The following is a 15,504-nucleotide window of genomic DNA, read 5'->3' as shown; positions in this document are numbered from 1 at the left end:
AGCTGAAATGCGGACTCATAATAATTAAGGGGAAGCACTGCTCTGCAACACCAGAAAAATGGGAGCCAGGCACCTATGAGAAGCCAGGCCCACACGTGGTGCTCCTCAATGCAAGGCAGGTAGCTGGGTCTCACAGCTGATGGTGCAGGCAAGACAGCAAGCCCATAAGCCAAATCCAGGCTGTATCTACACAGGGGACACTTTTAAAAAGGAATCATGCCTCATAGCCAGGTTCTTGCCTGCCATTTTCTTCCATACACTACATCTGGGGGCAGGACAAGCACATCTGGCTCTCACTGGCAGTGCCTCACCTCGGCCTGAGAACAGGGATGAAGGTTTAATGGCAACCAATGTGATCTCCCACTGTTGCTGAAAGGGTCCTCGTCCTTCCCTGCCTACACACTCCAGCCCTTGCACACCTTGAACGTTTGCACAGCTGTGCAGTGACTGGGGCCTTTTTCACCAGAGCATGGGTTTTGGTTGGATAGTTCTTTGCTGACTAGATAGAAGACAGCAGATGCAGAATAAGCTGATTTTTCAATGTGAAATATCAGGAGCAAAGTGAATGAGGGGAATATATACCAGTACCACTCAAGTTAGAGAAAACTAAACCCAAAACATTTTAAAACACTTATATGTAAAAGCTGCAATTTTTACGTTCAACATGTTGTGTATCTTGCATGAATATCCACTTCTCCCCTCTTTTTCCCTAACTTCTTTCTTGTTCTGCTTGCAATATTTCCAAATATGTATACGCATTTTTCTTTCTTACAGTACACTCATCCTTTAATGAACCATATTCAAGAAAGCTTTATCTCCATTTTCCCTCTCCTCTGTGTCCTGGACCCCTTCCCAGCTATTATGCTGTTTTCTGTGGCTGGCCTGTAATTACATTTTCCTGTGCACCAGAGATACACTCAAAGGGAAAGGTGGTCCCCAGGTAAGTGACATTGCCTTGCTAACACAGACAAAAACATGAGGTCAACATCAAGAAAAAAAAATGCTACATTTAAACAACGTGCCTTCATGAAAGGCAGAGGCTACTTGAGACCCCAGGAGCATGGATGCACACAGGTGTCTCCCCTGAAGCTGGCCCACAACTTCTGAGTGAACACATTCAAAACTCAGGCAAGGACATAGCCAGGAACGTGCTGGGGTGCATACAGGCTTGGGTGAGTGCTCTTCCTCCTTACCTGCACAAACTGGACCTGCCGTTTTCTTTGTCAGGGAGGAGCCTCACAGGACCCTTATGAAACTTCATGCATATCGTAAAGCGGCAGCTCCTGACTAGTCGAGCTGCTCTGTGGTTACCCCCAACCTGCACGGTTGGTTTTGCAGCTGGTGGAAAAGCAAAGCTGCTTTGCACAAGCCCCAGCTGTTTGGGGATGGGTGAGAATCAGCCCGGCTCTGCTGTGGCCAAACTGGAAGAGCAGCAGGGGAGCTATGAAGGTGTGTGGGAAACATAAAGGCTGTGATGGCAGCCACGGCGGGTCCAGCACGGGGGTTTCTCCTGCAGTGCAAGGGACAGCTGCAAGGGTTGTCTTGCATAGGCAGCCGCTCCACCTGCACCAGCAGAGGTTGGGCTTGGCTTACACTACTGGTTCTTCCCTGCTTACAGAAACCCTTGCTGGCCTTACCGACTCCAGCAGGCTTATATTTTACACATGGAGGAGGAATCTGACTGAGCATTCTGATCTGAGCAAGCATCCCTCCAATAAGATTGAGCTCCTCTCAAACAGGTAATTCCTGTTTCTGTAATTTTGCTGGTTTATGGTGCAGAGCAACCACATGCATCCAGGTAGTGAGGAAGGCAAGGTGTGCGAGAAAGGCCCGCTGCTTCTTTCACCCCTCTCCCATCTTTCAATTGCTAAGGTTGTAAAATGCTTTCCGGCCTGTTTGTTATCCCACGGATATTTACATTTGGCAGTCAAGAGGACAAGAGCAGAGAGGTCTCCTTGCCAAGGCTCCCACCCACCACCACTTCTGCGGCAAACGTGGGAGCCGAACACATTATCTTTTCATGGACAACCAGAGTTTGTCACTTCTCTGAAGCGAGGGTAAGAAGCTAGCATTTGATGATACCAGACACCAGAGTCAAAGAAAATGGGCAAGGTAAGGGAGAGAGGGGAGAGAGAGGAGATGGGAAGGTAGGTAAGGACGTACAGAGGAAGGCAACATGAAGCAACCACCAGTAGCTCAGCTGCTGCCCTGTCAGCTCCTGGGAAAAAACAAACTTCTCAGGAGATATATTCATAAGCAAAACCTCAAGGACTCCATCTGAGAATCCAAAAACTTTTCCACTTGCATGAAAGAAACCACTATATAGTTGTAGCCAAAATCATTTTTCCTTCAAACTGTGGAAAGAAAAGACTGTTTTCCTGAAGTCTATTTACAATTCAAGTTGCAGTTTTCAATCAGCAGAGTCAGAAGAGTCTGCTTAATCTTTTATGATGACAAGAAAGAAAGAGAAGCAAACTGCTCTCCTGCATACATAAACCAAATTGCACAAACCAAATTATCAAGATAGATACCGAATGTGGAAGGTTTCACATAAATGAGCAGATACAGATCAAGGTGGAGAGGTTGCTGGTTAAAATCTGTTTTCCCATGGTTTTATTTTTTCCTGGAACTAAGGTAGCTCACAGAGTAGAGCTAGAAATGCTAAGGAGTTACTAGATAAAAGAGGGTGTTGTAAGGGAAACTATTTTGTGACTTTGAAACACATGTTTATTACCAAACATTCCTGACAATCTGAGAGAAGTGCTAGAAAACCCATCACATAAATAATGCACAAAACTGGATCAGACAGAGCACTGGAAATGGATGTTGTACAATCAGTTGGCATTATAAGTCAGACAAGCCTACGATTTACTGTTTTCGTTACGTTAACTGAAATAACCCCAGCTAATCTCATCTCTTATAATAGATGCAGCCACCACTAGGTGGTAGTAGTCTAGTGAATTTGGGCTTTTTTTGGACCCACTCATACAATGCTGCTGCTATTTCCAACCGCAAACTGGAGAACATCTTTCCAACCTGCAGACTCAGCTTGTAAAAATCTGGGGGCTATCTTTGTCAATTTTAACTGTAAACACTCTAAAAAGTAAAGCTTGACCACCTTTGTTACATCACATGCACACACACAAGTTAAATACTTAACTAGCCCACAGTGGATACAGCTTTGGTCATATCTGCATGCCTTTTGAAATGAAAACTTTTTAGATGGAAAAGGACTATTTATAGTAAATGGAATAAAATATATCGGGGGAAAAAGGAGAAAACCAATTCTGGAAACAAAAACTCTTTTTGTGTTTGACAGAGGTACCTTTAAGGGAGCAGCTGAAGTCACAGATAACAAAGAGAAGTGTTCAGGACTCGGTCTGACTGCACTTTCTAAAGTGGAAATCAGCACTGAAGGGAAGGGGGGGAAACCCCTAGACTTTCAGGTTATGGTGAATTCCACTGTTTAGGAGAAAGGCAGCTTGATGTAGAGCTGACAGTATAATCAGCAAGTTACACATCATGTCTTCCATATCTTTCAAACAACTTCTTGCTTTACCCTGAGCTGCAGCTCCCAAGAAGCTGTTCAACTTTGCCTAACACTGAAAATACAGTTTCAAGCCCTTTGTCCTCTAGGAAATACCCACAAATGTAGTTCAGAGGTACAAACAGCTAGAACAGTTTGGAAAAACAAAAAGTCCCCCACTATACCCATGGCTCACATGATTTCTGAAGGGATCACACAGTGGCAGATATCTAGAGCAAAGATGAATTCTGCTAAACGCTAATCTGAAAATTCACTGTTGAGTATACTTACTTTGTCAATATTTGCCTAGTTAGCACAGAGCAGCTGCATTTGACCCTCTCACATTAGAAGCAAGCCTCTTTAAGAAAGGGATCTGTCCTTAGCAAAGTCTCTATTACGTAAGAGATAATCCCTTACCCCATTCCCATCCCACTTCTCTCCTCCATCAACTGTATTTTGTTGCAAGAAGGGAGCATTCAGAACGCCTTAAGGAGGCACAGGCAGGGCTGCTTTAACATGATGAAAGTGGGCGATTCATTAAGTTGCTCCACAATTTCATTGTACGCCTCTCTGCCAGGACAGGTCTCCCCTGGTCTGACTGCTGCAAGCCAGGTGAGATGTCCTCAGTTTGCTCCAGGTGCTTTAGTCAGGCCATGCAGGAAGGACACACACAAGTTCCATCACTTACACAGTGTCCTCATCTCTGAATCCTACTCAAAACCATTCTCCTGTTTTTTTGGTTTTGTTTCAAACACGACCAAAATAAACCCCCTATAAACTTGTTCCCAGTGACACTCTATTCAATTGTGCTTCCTGTCTTACACCTCACTTTAAAGCTTCACTTTGTTTATGGCTGACCAAACACCATCCAAGCATCTCTCTTCATTCCCTTCCCTTCTGGCATACAGTGAAAGCTGGACAATTATTTACTTCCAAGTACAACTCTTGCACAGGCTCTGCATGAGAGCCCCAAGCACGCTACTCACCCACCTTTTAAAACCAGCAAAAGAGAAATTACCCCATTTCCAACTAAGCCACAGTTCCAAACTGTTAATTTACTTCCACTGATTCTGAAATGCATTTTTCTTGGACAATGGAGGGAGACCACAAGTCCAGAGTTGTTGAATGATTCTGGACCATGATTAAACACCACTTGGCAAAGCCAGTTATAAACACTAAGCTGTGCTATAAAGCACACACAGTAACTATAACAGTATAGGATCTGGGCTCCTTCCTTGCTGTCTAAAGCTGCTATTTGAAGACACAAAGCATTTGACAGCAAAGCCAATTTCAACAGCATCTATCCCCAGCACCTCCCAGGAGATGCTGCCAACTCCACACCTCAGCTGCATCAATGTGCTCTTTTAGGACCGTACAGCCAGCCAGATCCGGGAACTGATCTCACAGCTGCCAGTCCCTCCCCTTGCCCTTTTCATTTTTTTGGGTAGCTGGGTCAGCTACAGCTGTGGGGATGAACAGTTGGGAACAGGTTGAGCCAGTATGGCCAAGAAGTGCTTTGTGTTATCCAACTGTGGCCCAAGGCTCTGTCTGCCGGGGGCAGGTCGAACCACTCTGACCAGCCAGGTGCCGGCTGCTAAGAACAACATCTAAGTTCCATCAAAGTCCTACCCATCCTACGTGCAGTGCCACTGCTCATCTGAGCAGCTTTAGAAAGGCCTTCCTCCTCAACCCACTGGTCAGCTGAGCTGTGTTAGGATCCCTCTGACTACAAAGAAAGTTTTCAAGACACTTAAGTAGCACAATTTAGTTTCCTTCTGCTGCAAAAATCTGTCAGAGGTGAGCACTTTCAGAGCCCTTTCTGCAGACTTTTGTTCTGCGAGGGGATCATGTTATAACATGAGTCTTTCTCTCCCATGCTGTAGCCATCTGTTGTCCGCATTGGCAGGATGAGCTCACGTGACACCCCAGATACTGTGCTACAGCCTTGTGAAGTTACAGGCTGTTAACATGGTAACAAGGCAACTTAGTCTCCTTCAGGATAGGCAAGATCAAATCACGTTGTAACATGTCCCTAGCATGGCAGATTTTAATGTCAGACTAGTACTGAGACCTGTATTACTACATTTGAATCACTGCGGGGCAACCTACCATATTAAAAGAAGAAAGGATGAGAGAGGCTGAGAAGACAACAGACTTTCCTAAACAAACCAGAGTTTGGAAATGCAGGAGGAAAATCCTGTGCACAGTTCTGTGCAATCTGATCAGCAGTAACCCTGAGGTTGAGAGTAACAACTCGTTTGTAATTTTAACTACCCTGATACACAGAGCCAACTTCTTGCTGCTTTTAGGTTTGCTACTTCTAAACTCTCCCATGAAACCGGCTGAAAGTGACAGAAAGTGACCCTGAGTCTCCTGGAGGTGTGAACACCTTACAGCAACTGCTCTCTTGTGCAAACACTTTTTCAGCAAGGGATATGTACCACCATCTGCTGAGCTTCCTCCTTGCATCCATCCCATTTGGTCCACAGAGAAAAAACCTGACTGATTGTGCTCACCCTTGTTTTTGTGTCAGCTTATCCTTCCTGGCTAAATGCCACTTGTCTGCCTACAATAAAGCCTTGCATCATCTGACAATCAATTTCCTTTGCTGCTAAACTCTCAAAACAGAAGGGGCAATAAGGGCAGGCAAGTTTCAATGCCGATGAATTTCAGGTAAAACACCTCTGGAAAAAGAATCTGAGACTTGCCTATGTGGTGCTGAATGTGGTACTGGCAGGTACATTCAGGCAAGAGGTCTCAGGCATCACTGACAGGTCTCCAGGATCACTGTCTTTGCCTGCAGCAGCAGTCAAACTAAAGCTAAGAATCACTCAGTACCATGAGCGAGGGTACTGAGAGCAAGACCAAGGGTGCTCCTTTGCTGCTCTGTAAAGGCCTAGTGTGCCCTTGTTTTAGGTGGTGTACGCACTGCTGGTCTCCATGCCACAAGAAGGAGACAGTTCTGTTGCAGATGGCACACAGCAAACCTGATCCAAGCCATGGGGCAGCTGCCCTGCAAGGAGACACCAGAAAAGCTCAGGCTTCTCATTTTGAAGGTGAGAAGAAGGTGTTATGATTGAGGTTTACAAATCATGAAGGAAGCTGAGAGGGTGCAAACAAAACTGCCATTCACCAAGTTCTGCAATACAGGAAAAAAGGTGAGCTTTCTGAAGCTAGCAAGGGAACAGCTGAAAACAAATAGTTCCTTACAGAGGGGGTAATGAACTTCTGGAACTTGATGCCTGATAAGATTAGAGGCAGGCCGCATCAGCAGGTTCAGAAAGCAATTGGAGAGACTTTCAGACAGCAGGTCCATAAACAGGTAGTAAAGGGAGGAGGCAGGTACGTCCCCTCTAACACGCAACACTAATGCAGCAGTTGTGGATGATGATAGAGCAGTCGGAGGAACAGTCTGCAGGAAGTGGCCAGGCCCACATGCTCACCCTAAATAGCACATCCTACAGCTGCCATCGGAGACATGAGCACTTGCCTGTGTGCATTGCTGCTGTAACACGGAAGGGCACTTCTCATGTCCTTATGCTTCATTTGTCTGCAGCATCCAGGCTCACCAAACACCACTTGGGCTTGCTATTCTGAACATCCAGGAAAAAAATGCATGTGCCAATGTGGGATCTAGCATCCTCTCCCTTAGACTAGGGGATAAGCACGTTTCTCCTCAGGTAGCAGCTGGCAAATCCCAGTTTGTGTAAAGTTGGTTAGATTTGGTAGAAAAAAAAACAATGCATTTTTTACAGGGGAGGGGCTTCTGCTCTGACACAAGAAAAAAGTATGTCTATCTGTCCTTCTAATGTGTAGCAAGAAACTTCCTTGCTGTTTGGTTTTTTCCCCCTTTTTCTGCTTGGTGACCAATTACAACATCCTGCCTGCAAGCTGCGGGGAACAGCAACACAAGCTCATCAACAGCAGGCTCTCTCCTGAGATGTCTATCACCCGTGTGAATTTGACACAAATGCCATCAAAGCTATGGGGCATCTTTCCATTGACTTCAGTGGAATAAAGCCCCATATGTCGAATAAGAAACCAATTACTTCCCCACAGGAGAAAGCTTTTCATGTCTGTAATTCATTTAAATGACTAGAACAAGGGAAGGGACTGAGTGCAGAAGAGCTGAAAGTCAGAACCAAGTAGTGCGATGAGGAAAGCAGTCCTGCAAGACATCCTGGTGACAAAGAAAGAGATTGCAAGGATACTTACTTGTAAAAGGAGATCAGCTCTTGTCAGACCTTCCACCTCACACCCAAAACCACTGAACACACACAACACCCCCCCAGCCAGCAGCCTCTTTGATACAACATTGTGAGTATGTTTCTTACTTTAATCTTCTGCAAATTGGTTCTTTTCTAATTAACATCTCAAACCATATGAGGGATTCCCCACATCTCACAGACATCTCAGGTGCTTTCTTTCTCTTAATTTCCTTTTAGTGTCAACAAATTTTTTAGAAGCATCAAGGCACTGTTTTTTGTAGACTTTCAAGTCATCTTTTCTTTTTAGATGCCTGCTAAGTAAACCATACATTTCTGGTTATGAATACCACCACTTTCTGCACTTTTATTTGGCTTAATTCACAATGCAAATACAAAACAGAACTTCAAAGTTGAGCAGAAATCCTTGTGCCTCATGATAGCCCAATTCCTTTCCACATTTCTTTTCAAGCATGCAATGACAGGATTAGCTGGGGATTAATTACTTGAAACTCAACCTGCATCTCAGGTCACAATTTTCTCATATTTTCAGCCTTTAAAACTTCTGTCTCAACCAAATATTTGTCATACAGACCAATACTTAAAACAGATAAGATATGCTTTGCATACAAATGTCCTCAAAACAAAGAAACATCCTTCTTATGTGCAAACTTCAATCCTCTCACAGTTCTATTTCCAAATGGAAATGATGATGCAGTCCTATTTCCAAACAGAACACTGCTTTCCAAAACTGTCACCTTTGAAGGCACAAAAAAGATAATTTGAAAAAGCAGTATTTTCTATTTCCTGTATTGTCCCTTAGAGGCAACTGGTCTTCTGATAAAACACACTTACTCACTGGAGGATAAGCTAAACAATCAGTTTAAGTGCAATGTGATTTGATTTTTTTAAAAACTTTTTCTGTAAAATGGTCATGGCCTGGATTAAGATACATCTGTGCCTACACATTGACTCAGAACTCACTGTAAAATTTGGTTAGCAGGACTAGTCTAGGCTTCTAGGCTGGACACTTCATGGAAGCCAGTCATCCGAAGAGAGTCTTTTTCAATATAAAGGGTCATCCAAATAATCACAGCACGTAAGAAGATTATTCCTTAATTAAGATATCTCCTGACACTGTTGTCCTAGTGGAAACACGTTCTCACCATGGTAAGGACAATGTTGCAAAGTAAAGATGTCTACAATTTCGCTTCGACTTAAGGTGCAAAAGGAAAGAATAAAAACTCTTCCAGACCTTTTTTAATGACTTGTGTCTTCCAATCAACAGGAAAAAATCAGGTTCAGAGGTAAGGTGTAACTGTATTCTATTTATTTTTTCCTTTATTTTGTTTATAGATCTTTTCTTGTCCAGTTCATTCCTGTTATAACAGGAATCAAAACCAAAACCAAAACACCTCTGCCATTAAATCTCACTTTCTACAAAAAATAAATTTGGGCCAAATAAGATCTTGGCAGTTTCACTCTGAAAATACCCTAAAGTGATTCTTGCAAACAAATTTAGGTGATGTATAACAAACCAAGAGCCAAAAAAGGCCATTATTTTAAATTTATATTGAACCTAATCTGAGGGACATGCCATCAAATGAGCAAAACTAACGGCACCACCTGTAGGGCACATCTTACTTGCTGCTCTGAGAATGAAAAAAGTCAAGAGCAGGAGAGAACAGCAAAAAAGAAAGGCAAATGGAGTTGAACATAGGAGAGTAAATTAAGCAATAAAGACAGCAAGAGAAAGAAAGTATTAAAAGCAAGTGTTCAAGCATGTTCAAACAAAACACAGGTACTGTGTCAAACACTGTATGAAACCAATGCCAAATTCCCAGTGCCTCACTTGTGAGCTCTGCATTAAAATAAAAACCAGTGAGGAAGGTGTATGCTTCTTGAGAGAAATGCTTTTGAACTAAAAAACACACAGCACTGTTGAGGCAAGAATAAGCAGTGCACTTTGACAAAAGGTAAACATGATCTTGACACTGCACAGGAGGAGTCCTCCATGTCGAAATTTTATTGAACATGAAAGACACACTTGCAAAAATATTTTTGTCTGAATAAACACAGTAGTTTAAAACTTGTAACACAGTGATACTTAAATGCTCAAAATTATACACCTTTTCCCTAAACAGGCTCACTCAATATTAGTTTAGGCCACTCACACAAATCACTCCAATAACAACTTCCCTACAAAAGGATGGAGAAGAGCTAGTTGCCACTTTTTAATGCAAAATAACTGCTGCTTTTTTTTTTTAAAAAAAACTTCTGTTTTTTTTTTTTTTTTTTTTTTTTTTTTTTTTTTTATAGCAGGGTACTACAGAAATCTGAGAGCATGGACCAGCTTGCCTGCAGTGATTCCATATGGAGCAGATACCCAAAACATGCAGTTTAGAAGCAGATCACCAGGCCTCTCATCTATCTAAGCCTCATCAGCCTCTTGGCCTCTTCTCTTCCCTGGTAAGGGAGCAGGTATCAAGTGCAGACCATAATGTCCCCCTTTTCTCTTTAGAGTATGATTAGTGAATGGAATTTTTTCTTAAGTTCTTTTCAAAAACAGCTATCTGACAAGTCACTGCTCGTGCAATAGGTGGGGACAGAAATGGTGTGTTGTACTACAACACTGTAGATTTCTCCATCAGAAAGCCAACTCGCCCACCCAGAACACAAACCCAACAAATGACTATCTATCATGCAGCTGCCAACTCCTCCTATGCCACCAGCATCTGACACACACCACAAAAACGCAAAGCTTACTCCACCTGAATGCATCCTAGCACTTGCTTTGGCACCACCTCCCAGGCCTAAATCTCTACCTTCCCAGCTTACCTTTCCCTCTAGTAAGCTTCATCTACATTGCTACCACAGGGAAACTGCTGCAAAGTCCCAGTTTAGAAACAGAGCACTGGTATCACCTGAAAGGAGATGCCCCAAGGCCAGTCAAAGCTTACTGTAGGGCAGGCTTCCAGCAATAAGTCTCCCTCAACACTGTTCTGATGATGATCAGAAAAGAGCTCAGTATTATCACTGCCAGAGCACACTAACCAGAATCTGATTATTGCCACTGCCTTACAGTACCACCAAAAATCTTGTGTCTGCAGTGAGAATCCAGCCCTACTACAGCCACAGTGGTTTGCCTTCCTTGTGAGGATTACAGCATGGGCTTTCTGAAAGGACAGTGTGTCTCCTTTCAAGCCTGGTGGTGGTAGGGGAGACAAGTTTTACCAGTATAACTCATGGCTGAGTGCATTTTTCTGTCTTCATTAAGGGGTTACACCAGTGCTGCTACCTTGGAAGTCTGCCATCAATAAACAGGTCAAACCCCTTAGTCTGGGAAAAGCCTCTCTATTGTTTTCTGTCTCATGAACAGTTCTTCAGTAACTATATATTTTTTTTGGAGAGCAGGGTGTTAGAAAACAATTGATATGAATAAAGAGCTCTCCTTCACCATTGAAAGTAAACTGTATGCCTAATAAGATGAAATAATTTGGTCTCTGTGGGCCAGAAAACAATAGCCTCACTGTTGCACCGACACCTTGCAAGTTATGTCCTCATGTCACCCAAAGCAAATTGTAATAGGGACTGCTCCACAGCTCAGAGTTCCTTTAAACCTCTTAGCTAACCTCTTTTACCTCTTTGGGTTTCCTTCTTTAGCACAGACTTGAATTAGTTGCTTAATGAGGACTCAATTCCATTAAAAAATGTTATTTCTTACAAGCCTGTACTTAATTTCCCAAAGTTTCTTACAAATATCATTAACCAGCATTCTTCAAACCAGAACTTCAGACTGTACAATGAAGAAAATAATATCAACCACTGTGACTGACTTAAAAGGGACCAACAGGAAGCAAAGCTTTGTCCTCCCTCTCTCTCTCTCTCTGAGCAGGATGAGAATCTACTAATTACTTTATTACAGTGTGGGTGGAAAAAGGAGTGAACTTCAAATCTGCACTGCATTCAATGCAGTATTTCCTTTATAACCAAGAACAAAAAATAATCCCAAACCTAGAATAAATCTCCCTTCCCAATTCCTCCTTTTGTTTACATCAGATCTGAGGTTACTTACACAGTAGCACAGTATTAAAGATTCCATACACATTTCCACACCTTAGGGCATAAGCCCACCTTTAGTTGTCTAGAAAGAATAAACATTTCCTAGAGGCAAGCTACTATGTAATACTCAGGATGATGTTTCTCACATCCTTGCTTCTTTGATCTGTTGAATAAAAGCCACCGCAGGAAAAAAAAAATGCTAACTGCTATATTATTTTATCTTCCTGCCACAACTCTAGTTATTTGTTCTCATATTTATGGATCTTTTTATCATTACTGATGCAGACAAACAGCCACCAGAAGCAGCCGAACAAACCACGTAAGGCACGATGAAATACTCAACATGCACGTTCACCTCCAAGATAAGTCAATAATAGCAGAACACCTAAAACCAAAGTCTTTTCCCAGGTAAGCTAAGTCATGCCACCAAAGTCAAATGGGTTTTAGCAATTCAATTTGCCCCCATGATACTCCAAAGCACAGAGATTATTCTGTTACTGAAAAATTTACCGCCACCACAACAAACAGCAATGGCTAGGGATTTGCAAAGTAATGAAGAATACCATTCAGACATGATAGAGAAAACAAAAGGAAGGAAGATTACTCCGTGGTGAGGCCTTTCCATGAGGAAGATCCTCAGGGGCTACAATCCACTGTCAGCACAAGGTGTTCTTACCTGTGTGAGTGAGCATGTGCTGCTGCAAAGAATTTGCCCATGGGAAGACTTGAGGACAGTAAGGACAGGGGATATTTTGCAGGCAGTCTGAGTAAGCGTTCCTCTTCCCTCTCAGCAGCTTCTCTTCAGCAGTTTCCTTCTCATCCTCACTTGTTCCATTTCTGCCACCTTCTTCCTTAAAACTGTCAGTGGACTGCAGAAACGGGCTAAATTTATTAGTGTCTGTGGTAGCCAGCATCTTCTCTATGCTGGCAAACTCCCCACTTGACTCCAGATCCACACCACTGCTAAGCTTAGGCTTATTTTTCGTTCCTTTCTTTCTGCCTCTTTTCTTAGTCAACCCAGCATCAGCAATGGGAGGCTGTTCCGGATCGCACATCTGATTAAGGTCACTGGGCAGGCTGGAGTCTCTCTGAACAGCAGTCACGATTGTCACTTTTGCTTTGGCATTCCCTGATTTGTCACACACAGTGGAGCTGCTCACTGCCTTAGGACTGGTGTCTGAAGCCTCCGTTTTCAGCAAAGCGGGAGCGGAAGACACAGATGAAATTATCTGTGCAATGGAAGCCAACGGTGGCAGCTCTTTAGTTACTGGAGGCTTTGGCAAGAGAGGTGGAAGTGGTGGTTTAGGCCTCAAGGGTCTCAGCAAGGCAGAATTGCCAAGGAGAGTTGGGGAAATGATTGGGACAGTCAAATGCAATGAACCTTTCAGTGACTGGGGATGTCTGACGGCCCGGTTTTTCTCTGAGTTTCCATTGGCACCAAAACCCAGTGGACACTGCAGACAGTTATAGGCTTTATCGCTGTTCCCAGAAGCAGCCAACTCTTGATTCCTGGCTTCACATGGGTCATCATCTTTATCTTTCTTCAGGGATTTGGGGATGGACAGGTCAATGGGCTCCATGGAACAGTCGTAGAGGGACAGGGGAGAAGAGCCAAACAGGTTCTCCTGCTTCACTTGCACAGCACTCAGGTTTTTGTTCTTCTGAGAGAAATCCAACGGCTCATCAAAATCCATTGGGAAGTTGCCCGTAGGTTCAAGTTTGATGGGAACGTGAGATGATGTCCCAAGCAAGAAGCCGTTCTGTGGCTCCAGGAAAGGCGCCATGGACTTGTGATCCATATAAGTGCTGTCTTCCAATAAAGGAGGGTCTGTCTGACTTTCCTGGGCACTGCAGTCCACCGCTAAGATGTAATTCTCGATTTCCCTTTCTTGCACATGCAAGTGCTGCTTCAGGATATGGTGAATGCAGTTTCTCTTGGCTGAAAAGGCTGTGCCACACTCCTTGCACTCAAATGGCTTCTTCTTCTGGCAGCCGCTGTGCGTCCTCATGTGAATGCGGAGGGCCCGGTAATGCTTCAGGTCCTCGCCACACAGCTTGCACACCGTGTCTGGGGAGCAGAAGGCATCCACCATCTCGGCAGCATTGCTGGTGACATATTCAATGTTCTTCTCTATATCCTTCCTGGTCACTTTGAGGTGCTTCTTTCGCAGGTGTCTCTCGCAATTGGCTTTCACTGTGAAGGGATAGTGGCAGATTTTACAGATGTAAGGCCTCTCCCCACTGTGTGTCCGCAGATGCCGGATCAGCGCTGCCTTGTCGGCTGCGATGTAGTCACAGATATTGCATTGGTATGGAGAAATACCCAAGTGAGAACGGATGTGAGCTCTCAGGACACCAGAGAAGGCAAACACCTGGTCACAGAAACGGCAGGGGTACAAAACCTTCCTCATGGCTGGGGCTTTCTTGTTCGCTGCCCCTGCCATGATAGCTTTGAGGTCCCCTTCTGTCACCTCTTGCTTGATCTTTGCTTCCATGCTCAGAGGCAGGAGGGCTTCGATGATGCTGTCCTGCTCCAGTTGTGTCTTCATCTCATGCTGAGTTAAAGGCTCTATTTTGGGTTGGAGGAGCAACTGCGAGGAAGGACTCGATTTGGCTCCTGGCTGGGGGAGGTGAGAGTTGGAGGAGGCCTCCACCGAGTTTTTGATCAGCCTTAGAGGGGGAGGTGGGAGGCTTGGGCTGATGCAGCCAGGGGAGGCCTGCTGGGCACTGATAAGAGGAGGAGGTGTAGAGGTTGCAACGACTGTTCGGGGCGTTACCAAAGGCTTTGGCTTCAGTGGTGGCATATGCTTGAAAATGGACTGCACAGGGACAGAAGGTGCCTTAGAAAGTGGAGGAAGACTGATTTGAGGAGGAGCGGAAGAAGCCATCTTCAAGATCTGCTGAATGTCTGCCAGCTCAATGGCAGACTCATTGGAGATGGGTTTTACCACAATACTACTGTCAGGCTGGATGATAAAACCCTTCTGGAAAGGCTGCAGCGAGAGGAGCTTTATGTTTTCCTTTGTAGGGGGAAGAACTGAAAAGGACCCTCCCATTGAGGCAGCTTCCAGAGGAGAGAGGCTGAGCAGACCAGTGCTGCCGGGTTCCTGAGGTAGGTTACTCTTCAGTGCTCTAAGCCGCATTTCTTGGACCTCATCTTGTATATTGTCCTCCTGCTTGAAGGGCTTGATGTCTTTGGTGTACTGTAGGCCCAAGGATGCCATGAAGGCTTTCTGGTCTGGGTTCTCACTGGGTGGGGTCACGGACTGTGGCTTGTGCTTGTCTTTTCCCTGATCCACCACATGAGTTTCTGTGTGCAGTTTGAGCGCTGAAAGCATGGGGAATGCCTTGTTACACGTCTCACAAATAAATCGATGGAAGTCACTGATGCACCTTCGCAAATTCGTTTCACACCAGACCTGTAAGATGTGCAGAAATATTTAGAGTAAACCTCTCAAACTGGAAAGGCATCGCATGTTGCTGCAGAACAAAACCAGCTCACTCTCTCTTCTACTGCCCAAGTTAAGAAGTATGAAGCAGCCACCACCTGCCTGGCATGGAGATATTCCTGCTCCACAGCCTTTAGTCACCTAGGTGGTGTATCTCAATTAGGGGTTGATCCTCCAAAAGTTCCCTTCTATAAAGGCAAACTCCTGCAGAGGGCTATTAAGACTCTCAAGTACTGTTCCATCCTGAACTTCCTTTCCATAA

At 44.3% G+C, this 15,504-nt stretch overlaps 1 protein-coding gene across 1 annotated transcript in view; it reads right to left on the bottom strand.

Moving 5' to 3' along the window:
- The window catches only part of RREB1 (ras responsive element binding protein 1), a 65,564-nt gene that overhangs the window by 6,595 nt on the left and 43,465 nt on the right, over window positions 1–15,504 (bottom strand). Inside the window, exon 8 of the mRNA XM_010000920.1 lies at window positions 12,470–15,212. Coding sequence (XP_009999222.1) covers window positions 12,470–15,212 — 2,743 coding nt within the window. The remainder of the gene's footprint in view (window positions 1–12,469; window positions 15,213–15,504) is intronic.

This window comes from Chaetura pelagica, unplaced genomic scaffold (assembly GCF_000747805.2).
Source record: "Chaetura pelagica isolate M959 unplaced genomic scaffold, ChaPel_1.0 scaffold104, whole genome shotgun sequence".
NCBI lineage: Eukaryota > Metazoa > Chordata > Aves > Apodiformes > Apodidae > Chaetura > Chaetura pelagica.
The sequence above is the reverse complement of the archived record's forward strand: the minus strand, read 5'-3'. Positions and strand labels throughout refer to the sequence as shown.